Source organism: Lethenteron reissneri, chromosome 23, assembly GCF_015708825.2.
Source record: "Lethenteron reissneri isolate LAM-NWPU_2019-01 chromosome 23, ASM1570882v1, whole genome shotgun sequence".
Taxonomy (NCBI): Eukaryota; Metazoa; Chordata; class Hyperoartia; order Petromyzontiformes; family Petromyzontidae; genus Lethenteron; species Lethenteron reissneri.
In genome coordinates, this window is record NC_083801.1 from 8,244,778 (window position 1) to 8,267,851 (window position 23,074).

The window sequence follows — 23,074 nt, forward strand, 5'->3', positions numbered from 1 at the left end:
CGAGTCATGAATTTGATGACTTCAGACTCGACTTGGACTTGCATAACAATGACTTTGTCCCACCTCTGAGGTGTGGACTCGAGTCATGTGACTTGGACTCGAGTCAGACTCGAGTCATGAATTTGATGACTTCAGACTCGACTTGGACTTGCATAACAATGACTTTGTCCCACCTCTGAGGTGTGGACTCGAGTCATGTGACTTGGACTCGAGTCAGACTCGAGTCATGAATTTGATGACTTCAGACTCGACTTGGACTTGCATAACAATGACTTTGTCCCACCTCTGAGGTGTGGACTCGAGTCATGAATTTGATGACTTCAGACTCGACTTGGACTTGCATAACAATGACTTTGTCCCACCTCTGAGGTGTGGACTCGAGTCATGAATTTGATGACTTCAGACTCGACTTGGACTTGCATAACAATGACTTTGTCCCACCTCTGAGGTGTGGACTCGAGTCATGAATTTGATGACTTCAGACTCGACTTGGACTTGCATAACAATGACTTTGTCCCACCTCTGAGGTGTGGACTCGAGTCATGTGACTTGGACTCGAGTCAGACTCGAGTCATGAATTTGATGACTTCAGACTCGACTTGGACTTGCATAACAATGACTTTGTCCCACCTCTGAGGTGTGGACTCGAGTCATGAATTTGATGACTTCAGACTCGACTTGGACTTGCATAACAATGACTTTGTCCCACCTCTGAGGTGTGGACTCGAGTCATGAATTTGATGACTTCAGACTCGACTTGGACTTGCATAACAATGACTTTGTCCCACCTCTGAGGTGTGGACTCGAGTCATGAATTTGATGACTTCAGACTCGACTTGGACTTGCATAACAATGACTTTGTCCCACCTCTGAGGTGTGGACTCGAGTCATGAATTTGATGACTTCAGACTCGACTTGGACTTGCATAACAATGACTTTGTCCCACCTCTGAGGTGTGGACTCGAGTCATGTGACTTGGACTCGAGTCAGACTCGAGTCATGAATTTGATGACTTCAGACTCGACTTGGACTTGCATAACAATGACTTTGTCCCACCTCTGAGGTGTGGACTCGAGTCATGTGACTTGGACTCGATGTCAGAATCGAGTCATGAATTTGATGACTTCAGACTCGACTTGGACTTGCATGACAATGACTTTGTCCCACCTCTGAGGTGTGGACTCGAGTCATGTGACTTGGACTCGAGTCAGACTCGAGTCATGAATTTGATGACTTCAGACTCGACTTGGACTTGCATAACAATGACTTTGTCCCCACCTCTGAGGTGTGGACTCGAGTCATGTGACTTGGACTCGCGTCAGACTCGAGTCCTGAATTTGATGACTTCAGACTCGACTTGGACTTGCATAACAATGACTTTGTCCCACCTTGAGGTTTTGGACTCGCGTCATGTGACTTGGACTCGAGTCAGACTCGAGTCATGAATTTGATGACTTCAGACTCGACTTGGACTTGCATAACAATGACTTTGTCCCACCTCTGAGGTGTGGACTCGAGTCATGTGACTTGGACTCGAGTCAGACTCGAGTCATGAATTTGATGACTTCAGACTCGACTTGGACTTGCATAACAATGACTTTGTCCCACCTCTGAGGTGTGGACTCGAGTCATGTGACTTGGACTCGAGTCAGACTCGAGTCATGAATTTGATGACTTCAGACTCGACTTGGACTTGCATAACAATGACTTTGTCCCACCTCTGAGGTGTGGACTCGAGTCATGTGACTTGGACTCGAGTCAGACTCGAGTCATGAATTTGATGACTTCAGACTCGACTTGGACTTGCATAACAATGACTTTGTCCCACCTCTGAGGTGTGGACTCGAGTCATGTGACTTGGACTCGAGTCAGACTCGAGTCATGAATTTGATGACTTCAGACTCGACTTGGACTTGCATGACAATGACTTTGTCCCACCTCTGAGGTGTGGACTCGAGTCATGTGACTTGGACTCGAGTCAGACTCGAGTCATGAATTTGATGACTTTAGACTCGACTTGGACTTGCATAACAATGACTTTGTCCCACCTCTGAGGTGTGGACTCGAGTCATGTGACTTGGACTCGAGTCAGACTCGAGTCATGAATTTGATGACTTCAGACTCGACTTGGACTTGCATAACAATGACTTTGTCCCACCTCTGAGGTGTGGACTCGAGTCATGAATTTGATGACTTCAGACTCGACTTGGACTTGCATAACAATGACTTTGTCCCACCTCTGAGGTGTGGACTCGAGTCATGTGACTTGGACTCGAGTCAGACTCGAGTCATGAATTTGATGACTTCAGACTCGACTTGGACTTGCATAACAATGACTTTGTCCCACCTCTGGGGATTACCCACACTAAACCCCACTACATGCAACATGCCGATCCACTCTGGCGCACCCGTGCATACTGCTGGGTGAGCAGAGGTGGGACGGGTTTAATAATGTGCCCATTGTTTCGACTGCCGCATCGGGAGGTGGAACCCGGCGACCCTCTGGATTGAAAGCCCAGTGTGCTGACCATTACACCACAGCAGCATCCGGGGCTCTGGTGTATCTGTATTTTTTTTCAGATATATATTTTTTACCAAACCATTTTTTTTACCAGCAGCATCCGGGGCTCTGGTGTATCTGTATTTTTTTTCAGATATATATTTTTTACCAAACCATTTTTTTTACCAGCAGCATCCGGGGCTCTGGTGTATCTGTATTTTTTTTCAGATATATATTTTTTACCAAACCATTTTTTTTACCAGCAGCATCCGGGGCTCTGGTGTATCTGTATTTTTTTTCAGATATATTTTTTTTACCAAACCATTTTTTTTACCAGCAGCATCCGGGGCTCTGGTGTATCTGTATTTTTTTTCAGATATATATTTTTTACCAAACCATTTTTTTTACCAGCAGCATCCGGGGCTCTGGTGTATCTGTATTTTTTTCAGATATATTTTTTTTACCAAACCATTTTTTTTACCAGCAGCATCCGGGGCTCTGGTGTATCTGTATTTTTTTTCAGATATATTTTTTTTACCAAACCATTTTTTTTACCAGCAGCATCCGGGGCTCTGGTGTATCTGTATTTTTTTTCACATATATTTTTTTTACCAAACCATTTTTTTTACCAGCAGCATCCGGGGCTCTGGTGTATCTGTATTTTTTTTCAGATATATATTTTTTACCAAACCATTTTTTTTACCAGCAGCATCCGGGGCTCTGGTGTATCTGTATTTTTTTTCAGATATATTTTTTTTACCAAACCATTTTTTTTACCAGCAGCATCCGGGGCTCTGGTGTATCTGTATTTTTTTTCAGATATATATTTTTTACCAAACCATTTTTTTTACCAGCAGCATCCGGGGCGCATCTGTGTATCTGTGTTTTAAAAGATGTTTTTATTTTTTACCAAACCCTTTTTTTTTTACCAGCAGCATCCGGGGCTCTGTGTACTACCAAACCACACAGCTGCACCAGACACAGACCTGCAGAGCGTGCCCGTCGCCTGTCACCGAGTTGGTGCGCTGAAAACGCCGCAGTACGTCGTCGTCCAGCGACACGCCGCTGCCACTGTCTGTCCTCTGCACCGACATCTGTCGCTCCTGTGGCTCACATGTCCATATACGCACACGTGCACACACGGGGGGAAACGGAGCTTTAGCGTCGAAAGATGCCAGGTGTCTGTAACCAGCTTTGATATTTATAGAATGTACAGGGCGTCCAAAAAAGTCTCCGCGCAGTCAGAACTGTTTTATCGTGTATTCCCGGTGATTGGTGAAATTGGGAACCTTTGACTTCCAATTATAACCCAACGGGTTGAAATGTCCTGGAACACACAATTCAATTATTGGGCTGTATGTCCCTTATTCCAAGGGTTACTTCCATATTCAGTTCACCCAGGCTGTGAATATTTTTTTACGCGTACTTTGATCACTCTTATAAAAATATATTTCATCTTCTTACCTATAAATGTCATTATGTGTCTGTCTGTATGTGTGTGTGCGCACGCTTGCGAGGGATTTGGCTCTCCAACGGTGGGGTTCACGTAAAATAAATAGCCGGTACCACGCCGTAAGCCCCGTGGCGAGCAAGTGCTATTCCGTTTTCCCATCCGTCAACTTTAAAGTACTTTAATTAGCGATTTAGTGCAGTTTTCATTAATTTATGTATTTAATAGCGTGCTATCGACCATAAGAACTCATACACATTCGGTGGTGGGGAAGGGCCCTACCAAGTCCCACACATTCGGTTGGGGCGAGGGGTAAATTTGCTTTAGCGTTAAACATGCTATAAAATAAAACACTAAACGCTGAGGTTAATTCTTCACAACGTGATGTCCTCCCCCCCCCCCCCCACCCCGATGCGTACAGTTACTACTATAGAGTCCGTAGATATTAATATTATAGCGCTTAGATAGTATTATTGTAGTGTGGGCGGGGGGGATGGTGGGGGGGATGGTGGGGGGGTTCTGGTGGTGCAAACATTTTCCTCGCAGCATTCAGTTGGTGCTCACTGTGTTGTAAATGTCAGGACAGTATGAGTACCAATTATAAGATATTAAGTTTAAAAAATTGTATCATTGTACTTTTTGTCAGTATCAAAAGTATGAAAAAATTAACCCGTAAAAACAAAGTTTTTCACTATAAATCCTTTATATGCGTGGCGGCTAGAGTCCTCTCGTCCTCTGGCTCGAGATGGCTGCCACCTATGGGTCAGATGATTGCCTGCCACCATTAAGCAATTGGTAATTAAATATAATTTTTTTTCCTAAAAAGTGTAAAATTAATTGTCACGCACAACGAGTCTGTGTGGAAAATGTCAGCTCGATTGGATCACGGGAAGTGGGTTAAAAAACGACCGAAAGATTTGCACGGTCGTAAGCGCGCAAGCAAGCAAGCGAACTTAATATAAAGGATTTAAAAAATAAGAATATGTTTTACCCTTTCTGGCAATAAAACATGTGTCAAGATGTTCAAACACCAAATAGATATCTATTACAAGAAATCAATTTGGTTAAGTTAAGTTGGCTAAGTTTTGCCCTCTCCTGGCCAGCTGGCTCAAAAGCGTAATAAATGAAATGAGACGGACGTGTCTTCGCGTGAATCATGCAAATCGCCTCACCAGAACTAGCGGGAAGATCGTGTTTGGGGGAAGGACGTGGTCCTTTAACTGACCGCAGTCACACTCCGGCTTCACGTGCGAAGCACACTTGTTGTGCAGCTGCAAGGCAGGATGCAACAGGGCAAGTCATACAAGTCATCTAAAGGCAGTTTCTCCAAGGGCTTCCCCAGAGGTTCCTGGAGGCAATTCCAACGTGAGCCCCCCCCCCCCCCTATTTATTTGTATAAAAAATGAGGCCCGTTGTGCCGCCCTCTTTTGTGTGAGGCTCAAGTCAAATTGCCCATTTTGCTGCCGCTGCCCCCCCTCCTCCCCCCCCTCTCGGTGGCCCTGGTTTGTCCCCACACACATCTTTTAAGTGCACAGGCTTGCGTTTACAATCTAACATCCTGGTGCAATCATGCTCTTTCTGGAGCGCGTAACAATGCGCCATGTAGTAACCAGTGTGGTCTGCGCTCCTTTAGTGGAGTTTGCAAATCGACACTAACTCTCTCCCGAAGCCCTCTCGTGGCTAGCAGACCTCGACATTGCCATTTAACCCCTGAACACATTTCCACAAGCAAGAATATAATGGAACACGCGGCAATAAATGATTCCACCATGCAAATAGATTTGCAGATATGAATACAACACGTAAGATGTTAAATGTGTGTGCTTTCATTCAATATCATATTTTATTCATGTGTAAACAGCACGTTATTTAAGAGGAGCAGGACATTAAAGAGTTATTTAAAGCATTGTGGTTGTAAAAGTATCATCATGCAGTAACAAGGCTTGGAAAAATAATAATTCAAACCAACATGAAATTACAATACAAAAAAATTGTACTTCTTCAGTAATGTGTTATTATCAAATATCAACCCAGTATAACTCATTTTTTAGAGTGCTTAAACACAATAGTGCTGTCATTCATGAATGCATTCATCTATAAGCGTATTATTCTGTCATGAGTCATGCATTTTAGGAATCAATACGGGGCATTTGAGTTGCGTCTAATATCCTTTATTCCTCATTGTAGGTTCCCACCTCCAATACAGGATGTGCTCGCAAATGGAATCGGCATTCAGAAATTAAACATAAAAAACCCAACAAGAGTACTGTATATTCATTAAGAAATGTATTCAACTTATTCACGGTAGATAACCAATACAACATGCATTCCTCCCTCTAAAATCCCTGCACATCAAAAACGTAATTATTTTTACGCATCCCATGAGCTCCACAGCCTTGTGAATGATATCATCAACACTGATTCAACACAAGCAAAATCTGGATCGGTTTTGACATTCAGTACCTCATCAGCAGATTCAGGCTTGTTTGAACCAATGCTGGTGAGCTGCCAGCTGTTTAAAAGCGAGGACCCCTCTGTAAGTTATGGGGCTGAATTTGATGCAAAACGATATAACACATTACACAACTAATCATGAGCATTTATTGCGGAAAATATAAATTTTGTATTTACACCTTTATATATGCATGTACACAGCTCCCTTATGGTTTGTTGTCATTTTATTATTTATCCATCCCACTAATTGACACATTATTTGGGGGTCACAATTTGATTCAGCTTCCAATTTATTTTGTCTCACTTGTTCCATCTCATTTGTTCTATTTTTCCCTAAAGGTAACATCATTATATACTTTGCATGCATTGCAAACAACATAGTCTTGCATGCACAACGTTTATGCAAGCACCACGAGTGTGAGAATCTGTTTCAATTCACGCATTACTGAGTCAGTCCTTGCCTAATAATTTGCACTGTGAAACACGTTATCAAATGACAGCATGTATTCATGCATTTACATTTCATACTCTAGCACCCGTTTACCCACCACTATTTCTTCTCGCAATGATAATAAAAATTGCTGCTGATCTTGTGCATTTGCTAAAGTAATGTTGTCAAAAGTGTTACCCACACTAAAGTGCATATCTGGCTAAAAATGAATGTCATGATAATAAGAAACCACCAAAACCAATTAACTTTGGCAAGCAATGACAAGTGCTGACCGTTATGTGACACCATACGCAGTGGAGCCCCGTAAGGCCCTGGTAGCACTTGATGCTCTTATGGCACTTGTCGCATTTGGCAGGGCAGTTGCCTTCCACCCAATAGTGGTCCATCACCTGCACAAGACAGAGAATGCATAATCACATCATCCGTTGGCACTTTCAATCTCAAAAGTCCCAAAGAATGCAACTGCACAAGTGCCGAGTGTTGAAATCCTTAAGATTTTTATCGTCAAAATAATAACGCGTATGTACAAGTACACAATTACGCGTCGTGTTCACTTGGACAAGCAGAAGTCTTTATTGTTGGGATAAAAGTATTTCTTCGAGTGAATGTTTGAAATGATGAGTAAATGATCAGTATACTCACGGTGGCACTCTTTTTGGACTTGGCGTAAGTGCTGATGCAGTTTAGCGGCGCCTTAGCAACACACCTCTCATGGACCGTGTATTTACAGACTGTAAGAAAAATATTCACGGGAAAACATGGACATCAAAAGGGTTAAAATAGTACGGTGGCATATTCCAAACTGTTTGCACCAAATATGTTTTTTCTATTATACAAAATCCAGTCATTCTCAATCTACCAATGGATGAAAACCTCCCCAACACCATATCAGCCAGGGTTTTTTTACCAGTGCCAGATGGTGTGGTTGAGGAAGTTGGAGAGGGCATAACTGTTTCAGATATCACTTGCCACTGATGATAGCCATTGGCAGGAATCTAACTCAGGTTGCAAGATTCATTGCACGGAGTGCTCGCCTCTGTACCACCGCACCACATCATGTGGCGGTTAATTCGTGAATCTAGCTAGTCATAAATACGAGGGTGATTCTACGACTGTCGATTTGGTATGTTTAAAAAAAATCCAGGGGGCGTTTCCGTGATACTCGTTTGCAAAATTTGTTTGAGATTTGCCCACTAGATAGTGGACATATCACATAATCAAAGATGGTGGTGTCCTTGTACAAATGTACATTAGAAGAGCCGTACATTGATCTTCATCGTTGTCCTCTGAGAATGTAAATCAAAAATAAATCTACAAACAATAATGAAGCGACAAAATGGTCACAACTAAATAAATTGTGCTAATGTTTACAAATGGGTAGATCACTGCAATAAGATAAAAAAATGAATTGCCTCCGTGTAGGAATATGACCATCAATGCATAACAAACCATTATGCTTTATACTCTGCCATTATCAGACACACACTGGAGTTATTCAGTGATATTAAATATTTAATTACTTGCTCCACACTTATCCCTGTGACCATTGATGTGAGCTTACTTTTTTACTCCCCCGTCAGCAAAATTCAAACTCTCAATACAAGAGATGTTTTTTGGGAGTTGAAGCATTAACTGGCCTACCAACTCTGTCATAATCCCAGACACACTCATATCCTAATTTCAGCCAGTGCACCCATTGTAAATGCTACCGCACGGAGCCCGTCGACACACCCTACGTCTTCGCGAGCTTGCGGTCGGAGAGGCTACCCCAGCATCCCTCGACTCACATGTGCAGCAGAGGCCCTGCTTGCCCAGGCCAATGAGCATGGCCTTGCAGAAATTGCAGTACGCCGGTTTGTTGAAGTGCTTCAATTTCCACACGTGCTGTCCGTCGTCCTTCACGTTCTGAGGGGACATTGGCGGGCAACGTTTATTGCTTCAGACACTTAAAATATGCAATGAAACGTTCGTCAGCCATAAAATCAATACCATGTACAGTAATGCAAAGGCGTGGAACAAATTCAAACCATGACTGCAATCTAACTAGTCTGAACACACTGAGATCGTTCGAAATATTGATAGGAAACATTTGTATTGCATTGCCACAGCTTTCTGCGTAACTCAAGTGTACAGCTATGGGTTTGTGCTGCGATTGCAATGAACATAAGGCACTCACAGTGCAAATGGCGACTGTACCAATACTAAACCATTGTAAGATAGGCATTTTATATTTTGTCGACCTTTTATAACACGTTATAGACGATACTAAAATGAAATAAAAGGAGGCAGTGATTTTTGCAAAATTTGTGTTGCGACGCTTGTCAAGGTCTTCAAATGAAGAGTAACAAAAATGTTCTTTAGATGACGAATATCTTTTTTACGGGGCATTATATGGAATCACAACGTGTATACATTGACTGAACTATGGCTGAAACTTCGATGAGGCTCAAGTACAATGAGAGTCTGTGCCCATGAGTGTGTGTGTGCAAATCCATCCTGAATTATTTGAGGGACAGTGAGTGTGTGAAGATTGGGTCATGTAACCTGCATGCCCAGCCACCGCATGCTGAAGCGGCTTACCTTTGGCTCGATAGAGAGGTCTAAACGAGCACAACACGGGCTGCAGAAGAGATGGACTGATTCGGTACAGGAGGATGTGAAGCTGAGTGGACTTGCCATAGACTGGTACCAGCAGTGTCGAAATCGACCTCTATGGAGAAGGCTCGTGAAAGACGCTACCGATCAGTTGGAGGCAGATGCCCTCCAACAACAACGAAGGGCAGAGGAGCGACGCTCACAACAACCAGCGGAGCGCCAAGCGGCTAAAATGCAGCAAATTGCCACAGTAGAGGGCACAGCTGCACGTCATTTCAGTCAGCCAACCCATGGCACCTGGGTCTGTCCCGTGACCTCCTGTAAGCGAGCCTTCAACACTTCACAGGCGCTGTGGTGACCATCACCGCCACTTAGTGGCGAATTGCGGGTGTTGTTGATGTGTGAAGGTACAAGTGGATGCAGGGGACGAGGGGGGGGGGGGTGTTTGTATCAGTGTACGTATGTGCACATGCACTACCAACCGACTCCAGGCCGAGAAGCACGAGCAAGGGGATCGTCGTCATTCCACCTTGTATCCACTCTTCCAGAGACACCGTGCCATCTTGGTCATAGTCGATCTCCTGCATCATATCGCGAAGGATCTGCAAAGTACACAACACCCGTGGCTGAATGCATTGACGTGTATTACAGTCCTGCTGTGCAATGAACCCGGCAACCCGAGTTGGATTCTTGGACACGGTTAACTTCAAAGTGACGAGTGATATGAGAACCAGTTCTATCCCTCCCTCCTAGTGCAGTGAAGAATGGTAAAATAAGTATAACCCGTAAAAACAAAGTTTTTCACTATAAATCCTTTATATGCGTGGCGGCTAGAGTCCTCTCGTCCTCTGGCTTGAGATGGCTGCCACCTATGGGTCAGATGATTGTCTGCCAGTATTAAGCAATTGGTAGTTAAATATTTAATTTGTTTTCCCTAAACAGTGTAAAATTTTGGAAAAAAAATTTCACGAACATTAATTGTCTCGCACAACGAGCCTGTGTGCAAAATGTCAGCTCGATTGGATCACGGGAAGTGGGTTAAAAAACGACCGAAAGATTTGCACAGTCGTAAGCAAGCAAGCAAGCACGCAAGCACGCAAGCAAGCAAGCGAACTTAATATAAAGGATTTAAAAACATGACTGACATGGCTTGGAGAGGCCTTCATCCACTGGTGGATTGAGAATGGCTGGAATTTATTGTATATCTTTACAACCACGTGAGAACCAATTAAAATGGTAAATAGCATTGACAAGGGTCACAAGTGCATTAAAGTACTTCTTGAAGTACAGCGGGCATGTTGCTCACAAATCTCTGTGGCATTTGTGAGTGTTAACCCCTCATGCATGTCGGTTTTCAGTTGTCACTCTGGTTCCTGCCCTACGCAATATATAAGAGAAACGTTTTGGCAAAACATTCTAAGCAGGATTGTCAATTTTTTGTTAGGTATTGAGATTCAGTTTTGGCTCTACTGGGTAGTAAATCCAGCCTTAAGGTGTAAAAGAAATAAAAGACTAATCATCTTCCTTTGTTATGAAATCTCAATAATTTACCCAAAGAAAATGATCCGTGTGCTCAATACAAATATGGTGCTATTCAAACTGAAAGTTCTGCAGGACATTATGCAAGAAAAAAGGAAACGGTTCACAAATTTGGCTTTGTCTCAACAATTACAAAATTCTACAAGAGCCAATACGCATTAACATTTCCCGGATAAAAGTCTCGTTTAATATTTACCGGTTTCAGCTCTGTAACATCCCACTCTAAGTATTCAGCCACGTGCATCATCTGTGTGATTATGCGGTCCACCTCCTGAATGCAAACATTAAAAAAGAGAAGGAGAATATGATTATTCCGTGCCCAGTTACATGCTAATTACTCACTTTAAAATCATGCTAATCTCTTACATTAACATAGCCACTTCCGTACCCAGTTACATGCTAATTACTCACATTAACATCACTAGACCCAGCCACTCCTTTATAACCCTTGGGCTAAACCCATTTCAAACCTTTAAAAGTCTGCATCAGCAGCAGGCCATGCTTTCCCACCTGATGTGCCCGAAACGTCGTGATTTATTTTATTTGATTTTTATACCTACGTGACTTTACCGAAAGAACCAAAGAGTATGGATTCCTGCAGTCACGAAAGCTTCAAATCTAGAATGATTATGTGGGTTGACAGCAGCTGTCCAAACATCACAGGAATAATGCATTTTCAGGGCAAATCGGAACGACCATTGACTTACAAATCAAGACTTTGGCCACAGTGCGCTTTTCTTACCGAGCTGTCGAGCAGTTTATTGCTGTCGGTGTCATACAGATGAAACATAACTGAAAAACAGAACATAATCACGCATCGTTTTAAAAAAAAGTCTACATTGCTCAACTATTTAAATCAGATGCCACAGTATTGGATGCGACACTGTATGTTCATTTGGGAATTTGGTGGCTTGAGAACAGACGGAATTTATTGTATTTAAATGTAACCAAGTGAGAACCCATTCAGATGATGAATGTCATTGACAAGGGCGACACGTATTACATTCTAAATTTCGATGAAATGTATTAAAAAATTAAGGGGTTTTTTTACGAACAATTTTTTTCAGATTCGCGTGCATTCTCAAGTTTGGCAAGCGGCAACCTTGCCTCTTCTACGTCTGCAGTCCCAACTTGAACCTATGGTGGCGATGTTGAACCACGAATAAATAATCATACATACTCGAAGAGCAATCCCAGCCGATAACCTCTAGCTGGGATTATATGGTATGGCTTTCGAGATGGGAAGTTAAGACAGTGCACTACTGTTGGTTTGTTTTACCCCAGGATAGGCAAAACTTCCGACAGTGAAGTTCCAATACCAATAAATGTACACAAAACATAAACACCTCAAGCACGATCCAAATGCAATACAGTACAGCGATATTATATGTATTCCTGAATTACTATATCGCTTTTATGTTTGTGATAGAAAGATACCTCATTGGCCATGTACGCTAATCTGGATTCATAAACTTGTGTTTCCCCAGTGGTTTTCTTCCAAACAGCACCGCTGATTCAGATGAAAGCTCCTACAGAATATGGACTCCTGCCAGTGGGTGTATGCCACTGACCAAGACAATCAGACCTCTGTGTTAATTGGAGTCAACGTGACTCCAATTAAACTGCGTTATACAATGCGTTTCACACGAGAGAGACTTGTGTGTATCGATAAGTCGGACTGAACACAACATTACTTACTGCTCATATAACTCACAGGATGCCGATTGAATACCTCAACGAAGATAACGCTGAATAGACCTGAGCACATTTGATTGATGGCATCATTTTTTCTATTAACATTTAACAGTGAGGGGAGGGGGATGATTGAGTTCACAGTGATAAGCAAGAGGGGCAATGCTGTCCATTACGTGTGGGAAGATGACTGGAATCGGTGACACACGGGAGGAGGTGAAGGTGGTAACAAACGGATTTCATAGCAAGCTTTAAAAACCTCTGTGTACCTGAATGGGCCTCTGCTAAAGTAGAGAAAAAGAATCGTGGCACTTGTACTTATCACATGTGAAGTCTGGTTACTCTAAGCAACTCTCAATAAATAAAGGACTTTTTTAAGCCAGGTTACACTTTGACTTTAGTATTTTTAAAGTGATAGGGTTAGTGGGGAACATGCATGTGGGCTCTGCAGAATCAATTAAGAAGAGCGTTTTGTTGAAATTGCGAAGCACTGCAAATGGTTCTCAAATTTCAGGATGTCTGCTTGGATTTTCCCTGTTCTGGACGTTTCCATCAATGCATTTAGTGCCACATTCGTCATACACATTCTGCTCGCATTATTTTTGCGGCTGTCATTATTAAACATCACCTCTGTCAATTCTGGGAAGAGTCATTGTGCAGCATAAATACATGGAAAATATACAAATTGTTCATATCTTTCAAACAATTTAGAATTCATGTAAAACATGTGGTTTGTCAGTAATCCCTTAACAGCACTGTTTTTTTCAAGTATACAGCAGGCTATTCTTTTTAAATGTAACACGATATATCCCCCCCCCCCCCCCCCCATCTATTTGAGCATAAGCAAATAAGCATCGGAGCAGCAATATGCTGTATTGTGTTGTTTGGGGCTCACCCACATAACAAACATGTAACCATCTCTTAATGCCGTGGTTGCCCTGGAAACCTGTACACGTGGCATGTTACACTTGTGCCCAGTGTGCAGGCTTTTCGAGCTGGCAGGCAATGCCACTCACCAGCATGGGTTGCAGGATAGCACCGTTAGCATGCAGGGCGTGTACCCAGCCTGCAGGCCTATTTATGTGCGGCATTCAGTCACACTGTGTTGAGAGTCTACGCCGTGGAAAGCACTCCTGTTGTGCGTGAATGAATCACTCTGCTTGTGATTTCTTTTTTTTACCCATGTAAAATATGTCTCTGTGAATATCTTAGGGCATTGTAATATTTAGGCAAAAAAAGTCAATGAGACTTGAGGATGTTTTCCTTTAACCTCGCTGTTTCATTGTGGCGGCACAGACTCCAGTTTTCTACGACTTGTGGAATGAGCCAAACGTTGATGTCTCGTTTGCATAGATAAGCGGACGTCAACTTCAAATTTCGCCAAAACGTCAACAAGGGTTGATATATGTTCAGTGCTGCAGGAATCCAGATACTGAAAACAAGCAATCATTTCAAGATGACCACGGTTATATTTTCACAATTCCACATCAGATTTCTGCAGCTGCCTCCACTGAATCAATATATTATTGGATATTTGTCATCATGTGGCAGAGTGCCATTTCAACATAAAATGCTGGTAACACCATAAAATAAAATAAATATATAAAATGAGAATCTGGTCTTCTGAGCCATGCTGCATGCTGTAATGGGCCTTATCCTCCTTTGAACAAAAATACGTTTTTTTTTTCTTGGACGAATGCTTCCAGAATCAGGCTCCGTGACTAAACTATAATGAAATTCAAGGTGTAGCCAAATTCTGGGTGAAATACTAGCAACTTGCGTCCCTCCCCTCCTCCTGCCCCTAGCTTTGTTTCAAAGCAACAACGAATTAAAAATGGTGCATGGACCCTTTTTCATCCTTAGTGCATCACTGGAGCCTTTAACAAGCTGGGAAAGTGTGTAGACTTGCTAGCACTGTATTGGCAAAGGATACATGAATAAAGTTCACCAAATGGAATAAAAATAATTTTTCATTGAGTTTCTCAACAATGAACGTCAGGCTTCTGCAGCTGTGTGGGTATACGCAGAAAATATATACCACACAAGACGCTCTTAAAATGTATGCAAATAATTTAAGAGAATTGCGTTTTTAACAAATAAATTGCATTCTAACAATCATGAAATCATGTGATTGTTACCCTGAAAGATTAGACCATCCAAATAAAAGTTCATCTTTTTCATCCATCTGAAATTAGGAATAATACGGATCTATCATATAGTATAACCGTACCTTTTGAGAGGATCACATTTCTCTCCACGAATTGTATATTTCTCCTTAAAATCACAATTTTTTTATTTACCTATTGAGTTTACTGCATATATACCGTACATATGACCTGGTTTCTTGTATTGCAGCTGAAATGGGGACAAGTATCCATTGCTTGTTTTACAAGACAAACACGAAGGAAGAAAACCCTAATTGCTGCTGGGACTGGTGACATAGGGTGGTTAGTTGTCCATGTCAATAAAATTCTGCTACCTGCACGAATAATTTAGGAGCTTTCGTGACTGCAGGAATTATTCTTTGGTTCTTTCGGTAAAGTCACGTATAAAGATAAAATAATAAATTAAATAGTATGCTATTATTTAAATTATTATTTTATTATTTTATCTTTATACGTGACTTTACCAGAAGAATAATATAGTGATATGTTGAGTTCAACTTTAACCATTTCACTTCTAGAAACAAATCTCTCATGAAAAAATATACATTTGAACAAAGATTGCAACTCCAAAATCCTCTATAAGTGACCTTTATGTTTTATAAAGGTCCTTTATTTTTTAGAAAGGTAACGAAATATTCTCTCCATGCCCTGTCGCATTTATTACAATTATAAACATGTTTTTGTAAGATTAAAGGTGCAGCCCTTCAATTGCTTGCTCAAGCCACTGTTGGTAGAAGCCCCCCCACCCCTCACACTTGTGGGAGCTCTAGAGAAGCCCTCTGGATGGTGTTTTGGCCGACCCTTGCACGCCAGCCAGACATATCTGAAACGGTGAAAATACCCATATATATATAACATGTAGCCTGCCGATCGACTAACTGTGCTGTATCAATTTATACTGCTGAGGGTCGACAGAGGTGGGGAGGGGGGAATTTAGAAACGTGCTCGTTGTTTCAACCCCAATGCCACGAAATCGAACTGGCAATCTCTGGATTGTCCAGTTTGCTAACCATTACACCACCAACTGTAACACATTTTTAAAAAATGTATCACTTCTACAAAAAAAATCTTTACCAATTCGCTACATCTACTGTTTACAAATCTGTAAAGTGCTTCTCTCAGGCTTAATGGTTTTAATGTATTTTAAAACGGTAATTTTTGCAATATTATGTAAAGTAAAATCAAGAATAAAGTTATTATATCCACCTAATATTCACCATGGAATAGTGAGGCAAGGCCCTCGTCTGCTAGGCTACTGCCACTGGAAACATGTACATGTGTGGGCCCCTGCAGGAACCAGATAGAATCCAGCCACACAAATGCACCCAAACACCAACAGTTAAGTTTGAAAGTGCGTTCCATATAAATAGACAATACATTTCGATTTAAAGCTTTCGTGACTGCAGGGATTCATCTTCATATGCAAATTCCTCGATATGCAAATTCATTGATATGCAAATTCCTTTGTCAAGGCGCCCAGCTTATATATATGCTCCAAGCTCGTGTGCTGTTTCATTCAGACTCTGTCGCCTCGACAGACCTGGTTTTCACCTGAGGACGGCTGCTTGCGTTGTGGCCAAAACGTCGTGAGAATTATTTTATTGTGTTTTATTTTTATTATTTTATTACTTCCCTTCTACGTGACTTTACCGAAAGAACCAAGAAAATAGACAATACATCTGGGGGCTTCTAATTCAACTTTGCGAAGTAATGACCGTTCCTTATACATAATGCAACATATCATGCAACACTGACCGACTAAGTGTCCGCAGAACAATGCAGGGTCCTTCATTAGCGCCCCATACTTGATATGCTCGACTCTACGTTGTAGAACTGTGGTCACTACAACAGTGCATGGGCTTGGAGTGACTACGCAGAGGGCACTGGCTAATGAAGAGGGCGAGTGAGGAACTGAGCTGCTTGGGCATCTCATAAGTTACCCCCCTCGAACGCCTCCCTGCTCTGGGGTATTTGGCACGAGCACCAGCTGGCTGTCCCAGCCTGAAACAAAGCAATCCATCACGGTGTATAGCACGCAAATGCAATGGTAAGTTCACTAAATGTGTGGGAAGCAATGAGTAAATACCACCTATGCATACACAATTACCCACTCCCACAAAGTGTTTTTTTTTTTGTAAAAAAATAAAAAAAATTTCCCCCCCAATGTAGTATAAATGAAAACCATAAAGGACTGCGTCGGTAGTGTTGTGTAAACACACAACGCAAAACATAACACCTCACGTTGGGGTGGAGTGGTGAGTGAGTGGATTCATGAACTGTGCCATGAACCCAATTTACTGAGCTGGATTCCCATCCGTGGCTAGCATCAGTGGTGAGTGAATCGTGAACCAGTCCTGCCCCCCCCCGCCCCCCCTTCATCAACCTGCACCAACCATCGTGGTGGCGTGATGTTAACTACCTCGCCTGGCATGTAGGAGGTCGTGGGTTCGATCCCGACCGTGACGCCTGCTGTATATTTGGAGTTTGTATGTTCTTCCCGTGGTCGCGCGTTTTGAGTAATCGGATGCTATACACTTCATTGAGCTATCATTTGTTGCAAGGTCGCTTCTGAAAATGAGCTATATAGCTCAGTGGGCCTTACCTGGTCAAATAAAAAAAAATGTTTATAGTTTATAGCATGGAGAGGCCTTTATCCAGAAATTGATTGGCAAAAAGCTATTAAATATTGCTACTATTATAACGGAACATTCTGCACGGTAGATGGCTAAAGTGTTGTGCAATGTCCCTTGTTCATTGCAGTATGCAAAAGAGGTGCCATTGTGTGTAGAATAAATAATGAATTTGTAGAGGCAAACCACATTGCAACAATACACATGAACAAACTGTTTCAACTCTTTGGTTCTTTCGGTAAAGTCACGTAGGTATAAAATCGAATAAGTTAAATCACGACGTTTCAATTGCAAAACAAGCAATCATCATCAAGTGGGAAAACAACAGCAATCGAAACGTCGTTATTTAATTTATTTTATAACCTACGTGATTTTACCGAAAGAACCAAAGAGTATGGATCCCTGCAGTCACGAAAACTTCAAATCTAAACTGTTAAAAATGTAAAGAAATGCATTTCAAAATGCCATTCCATTCAACATGAAAAAATAGTGATCTATTAAAGGTCTGACTTGGATCATTACAGCTTTCTGAATTTGTGTTGCCCAATGCTGTCTATTTGCACAATCAGCAAAACCAGAAAAGTCTTCCCCTTTGCCTATTATGGAGAAACACCTTTGTCAACCAATCAATACTCATTCAGCCCCCATCATGAAAGCCATGCAGCAGAGCCCATGCAATGCCTGCTTAACAATGTGTTTTTTGTTTAAATGATTGTATAATGGCAACGGGGGTACTCATGATATTTACCAATGCAGGATCTCGAACCACACACATGATCAGCACCAGAGAAATTGACAATCCGTGAACAACAACAAAATTAAGGCAATTTTATTTCACGGAAAAAGGGGCATTACCAGTGTCTGGTTCCAGTACGAGTCAAGCCAGAACGTCAGCGAGACTAATCCAGCTGTGATATATTTATCCCAAGTAACTTGGCAATTTAGACTCGTAATGTGCAAATTGTAAGGATCTTCTTTTTCACCTGAGCTACATTCTGCTTCTAAAGCACATTGCTGGTAAACTGTTTGGCTTACAAACAGAAAAAGTGAAGGATCAATATTTGAGTTCATATGACTCAACAAGTCTATATTGATATATTACATTTACAACGCTCTGTCAAATCCACATACGTACACACGTAGGGTCTTCTCCCTAAGCTATGTTGGGGTTGTTTGACCATACTTAATCACGAGGAATGATGAATTGAGGACCCAGGACATGCCCAGATGTCACTCACCATTGATGTGACTCATAGCGGGAAATCAACTCAGATCCGTGGGTTCAGTGTGCAGTGCACTGACCACTGTGCCACAGCTCCACCCCAGATACTAGTTATGATCAAAATAGAACTTATGCACCGAGAGCTTTGCTTTTGCCTCTGCGGGTAAAAGTCTCATCGTCACTGGGGCATTTGGTTCAGTTTTAAAGCTCAACAAAAGGATTCAATAATTCGGAAACCCATGCTTCACATCACCACTTATGATCTACCAATAGATGCACACTCCAGCCCCCTGAGTACCATTACCCCTTTGCATACAATGGGTGGCCCTCATCCCCAAAGCGCTATACCACGAAGTAGTACATCTTGATGCAAACGCTAACATATGGTCAATGAAGCCGTGGGTCATGAAGCTGGTGGCATCACATTTTCTTACCCTCACCATATGATTAAATTGCTAAAATGATTTCTCTAGTAATCTGGTAATGCTGGGGATGACAATGGGAGCATTTAATTTCAATGGTCAAGCAGGTGACATATTGCTCCATTTGTTCATTCCACAGGCCGCCACACTTAACGACGACACATTCTTCGAAGACTAAAAACAATTGACTTAAAGCTTTCGTGACTGCAGGAATTCATATTATTTGGGTCTTTCGGTAAAGTCACGTAAAACAAAAAGATTTACCAAAAACTACGACGTTTCGATCGCAACACAAGCAATCGTCATGAGGAGGAAAAACAGGAGGGGGAAAGCTGCTGAGGCAGGCTGTTTTAAAGGTTTGAAATGTGTGTAGCCTAACGGTCATAAACGAAGTGGGCGGGGATAGTGATGTTAAAGTGAGAAATTAGCATGTTAATGTAAGATCGGAGGGCGACTTCCACGGAGACGGCGCAGAGGTGGCTATTGTAATGTGAGAGATTAGCATGTTCATGTAGGCGTCATCAGGAGGAAAAAAGAACCGTCTTCGTGAACATAAGGCAGATCTGAAACACTGTAGGACCAATACCTTGGCCGTGGCTGATCATTGTTTTAATGCGGTGGGCTCACACGAAATTGATTTCTCCAAGACGAAGGTACTTTGCAAACCCACTGGCTATCAACAAAGATTCGTTCATGAAGCCATCCAGATAAATAGACACAGACACAATTTCAACCGAGAAGATGGGTACAAACTGAGCAATCGTTGGAAGGACGTTATTAACCAGTTTAAGTCATAACTGGCTGTGATGTTTCCATCCTACCTTCCGATGTTAGTTGCTATTTTCGACTCTCTGATTTTACATGAACAGGTTAAATGTCTCACGCTAAGACAGCCACTGTCGCTCACGTCCTCCACGTGGCAGTGGCTCTGCGATCTTACATTGACATGCTAATCTCTCACATTGCAATAGCCACCTCCGCAGCTTCGTAGTCGTGGAGCTAGCTCTCCTATCTTACATTGACATGCTAATCGCTCACATTGCAATAGCCACCTCCACGCCCTCGATGTGGAACTCGCCCTCCGATCTTACATTGACATGCTAATCTCTGATCTTACATTGACATGCTAATCTCTGATCTTACATTGACATGCTAACCTCTGATCTTTCATTGACATGCTAATCTCTGATCTTACATTGACATGCTAATCTCTGATCTTACATTGACATGCTAATCTCTGATCTTACATTGACATGCTAATCTCTGATCTTACATTGACATGCTAATCTCTGATCTTACATTGACATGCTAATCTCTCACAATACAATGGCCACCTCCGTGCCCTCATCGTGAAGGTAGCTCTCCGATCTTACATTGACATGAAAATTTCTCACTTTAACATCACGAGCCCCGCACACTTCGTTTATAACCCTTGACCTACACCAATTTCAAACCTTTAAAACAGCCTGCCTCAGCAGCTTTCCCTCCTCCTTTTCTTTTCCTCCTGATGACGATTGCTTGCGTTGCGATCGAAACGTCGTAGTTTTTTGGTAATTTTTTTGTTCTACGTGACTTTACCGAAAGACCCAAAGAATACTAAAAACAATGTTCATTAATTTACCTTTTGTAACCATATTTTAAAACAATGAGAATTAACATTTACAAATAAATGAGGAGCGTATCAAGACATGGCCCTCTTCATAATGTCCCCCTGGCCCTTTCAATGTGATATAAAGAAACTGACATATGCCATGCAATATGTAGTGCTGGCCCTGATGGTGCTCTCCAAGAATTAAGAATTTTCTCCGTGTAACCTCATAATTTATACAACATTGATTCTGCGAAAGGCATCAAAGTAAAAAAAATAGCCACATAGCATTCTTTACAACTATGCATCCATAAAATATCGTGCATGAATGAGATGAGGATAAAACGGAGGAGTCTTGGATTTCATGCTGAGCAGGCTATGTCAGAAAAAGCAAATAATTTATGTATTTCAAAGAATACTGCAGAGGTGGATTTATGGGTGAAGTAATATTATGATTTAATATATGAATGACTGGATTACCGGACAAATTAATAGATTAATATGAATGTATGCTATATGAGTGAACAAATGACTGCTTGCTTAATCTAACGGAGGATTTGATAATTAAATGAATGGATTTGTAGCGACGTGAAAGAAAAGAGTGAACGGATGGCTGCGTGGAAGGACGATTGTAAAGCTGCATTAGTGCACAGGGCAGATGTACGAACTGCAGGAGGGCTGCACGAGTGGCCATGTGAATACTAAAATATAACTTACACTCCAGCTTGTCTTCGGGTCGGCTGCCCTCAAGCAGCGAGAGGTAGCACACAATATCCTTGAGGTGCACAGCCTGTGTCTGGCTGACATCCCCCAGAGAAGCAGACTTTACGAGACTCGGTCCACCGACCCCACCGCCTTTCTGGCCAAGCCTCTTCTCACCGGCCTTGCCACTGTCTACAAAAAGAAGGGTAATAGGAGAGGTGAGCCTCAGTCCACAATTAAAACACAGCCTGCCATTCAATGCAGCACTTCACTCATCCAACGCGTCGTATTTATCCTTAATATAAAACCCATGGCTTAGGTTAAGGGGCATAAAAAGGGACGATAAAAATAACGGACGATATTACATTTCTGTCTTTAAATAATATTCATAATGAGGGATTGAAATTGTTATGAGATACATTTTGGTACACATCATGATTTAGATTGCTTTTATCGTATTACCCAAATCCAATGCATTATCTAAAGTGCACACAAGCTCACATGAAAGCTATGGCTACAATGTTATCTGCTCAGGCTATTAAGACACTTAAGTGGAGAAAAATGTTTGCAAAGGCCACGGTTTTACAGCCAAATAGACATGGTCAAATTTGCAGACATGTCTCTCATAATTGCCCCCTGCCCCCACCCCCTAATGCTGTATCACAGCTGTCTCACTATGGCTTTACATCTCCATACATCGGTGAAGTCTATTTATGGAATAAACAGCACAATTCCTAACAAAATAGCTACCGATTAGGTAAAGGTGCAGCCCTGCAAATTCTTGCTCATGCCAATGCTGACAGAAAGAGCCTCCACTAGAGGGAGCTGTAGAGAGCTCCTCTGTTTGGTAATCTGGCCTCTTATTCCGCTGCTAAATGTAGAACCAAAACATGAACTAAAGCAGTCGATTTTGGAAAAGGTTGCAAGTTCAAATCCTGGTTGTGAGTCGACTCTGCCCAGAATCCCCCTGGGGTTAATACTACGAGTACCACTTTGTGGGGAAAGCTATGGCCGTTGTCCTGAAGAAAGATGTGCCCCTATCATAGGAATGAGGAATTTCTACCACTACCGGTTCAGGGCCGTTAACAGAAGATGAGCACCACATTCATACTCACTTGAGCAGGAAGTCACTTTTAACCAGAGGAGACTACTTTGAAGATGTTTTGAACCCATGCCTCAGACCACTGGTGATCCAGAGCAGCTGCATTGCAAGGCGTGCCCACGTTATCATCAGCGTCGCAGACTCACAATGAGGCAAGGCAAACGTGAAATAAATCACGTCTCACTTGACGCATATTGATCCCTCTTATCACATGCTTTAATCCGACCAGTTTTCCGAACATTCATTTTTGTATTAATAAAACATTTCGTCAAGTTAAAAGCTTAGCAGTGGCCTCCATGTGCTCATTCTGATTCAGTAACACATACAGAAGTGCCGAACCGTGTACGGTATTTATATTGCCCTGAATAGCCCTGAAGCATTATCAGACCATGCTCAAATTGAACTGTCAGATTTGTGCAAACTGCTTCAGTGGCAGGTGTGGCAAACAGCTAGTTATCCATCCTAATAATTACATCAGTTATAATTTCCATCAGCAGTATATAGGTCCCCTCACAATATTTACAATCTTCAGCGAGTATTTTTTTTTTATGGTTGAGGCTGC

General features: G+C 42.0%; 1 protein-coding gene across 1 annotated transcript in view; it reads right to left on the bottom strand.

Moving 5' to 3' along the window:
• Window positions 1-23,074, bottom strand: part of LOC133346230 (diacylglycerol kinase beta-like) — a 149,705-nt gene that overhangs the window by 61,424 nt on the left and 65,207 nt on the right. The window contains exons 5-13 of the mRNA XM_061557769.1: window positions 21,426-21,602; window positions 11,732-11,781; window positions 11,186-11,260; window positions 9,933-10,052; window positions 8,643-8,760; window positions 7,498-7,586; window positions 7,128-7,244; window positions 5,123-5,221; window positions 3,487-3,618 (exon numbers count right to left, since the gene is read on the bottom strand). Of these exons, the coding sequence (XP_061413753.1) occupies window positions 3,487-3,618; window positions 5,123-5,221; window positions 7,128-7,244; window positions 7,498-7,586; window positions 8,643-8,760; window positions 9,933-10,052; window positions 11,186-11,260; window positions 11,732-11,781; window positions 21,426-21,602 (977 nt within the window). The remainder of the gene's footprint in view (window positions 1-3,486; window positions 3,619-5,122; window positions 5,222-7,127; window positions 7,245-7,497; window positions 7,587-8,642; window positions 8,761-9,932; window positions 10,053-11,185; window positions 11,261-11,731; window positions 11,782-21,425; window positions 21,603-23,074) is intronic.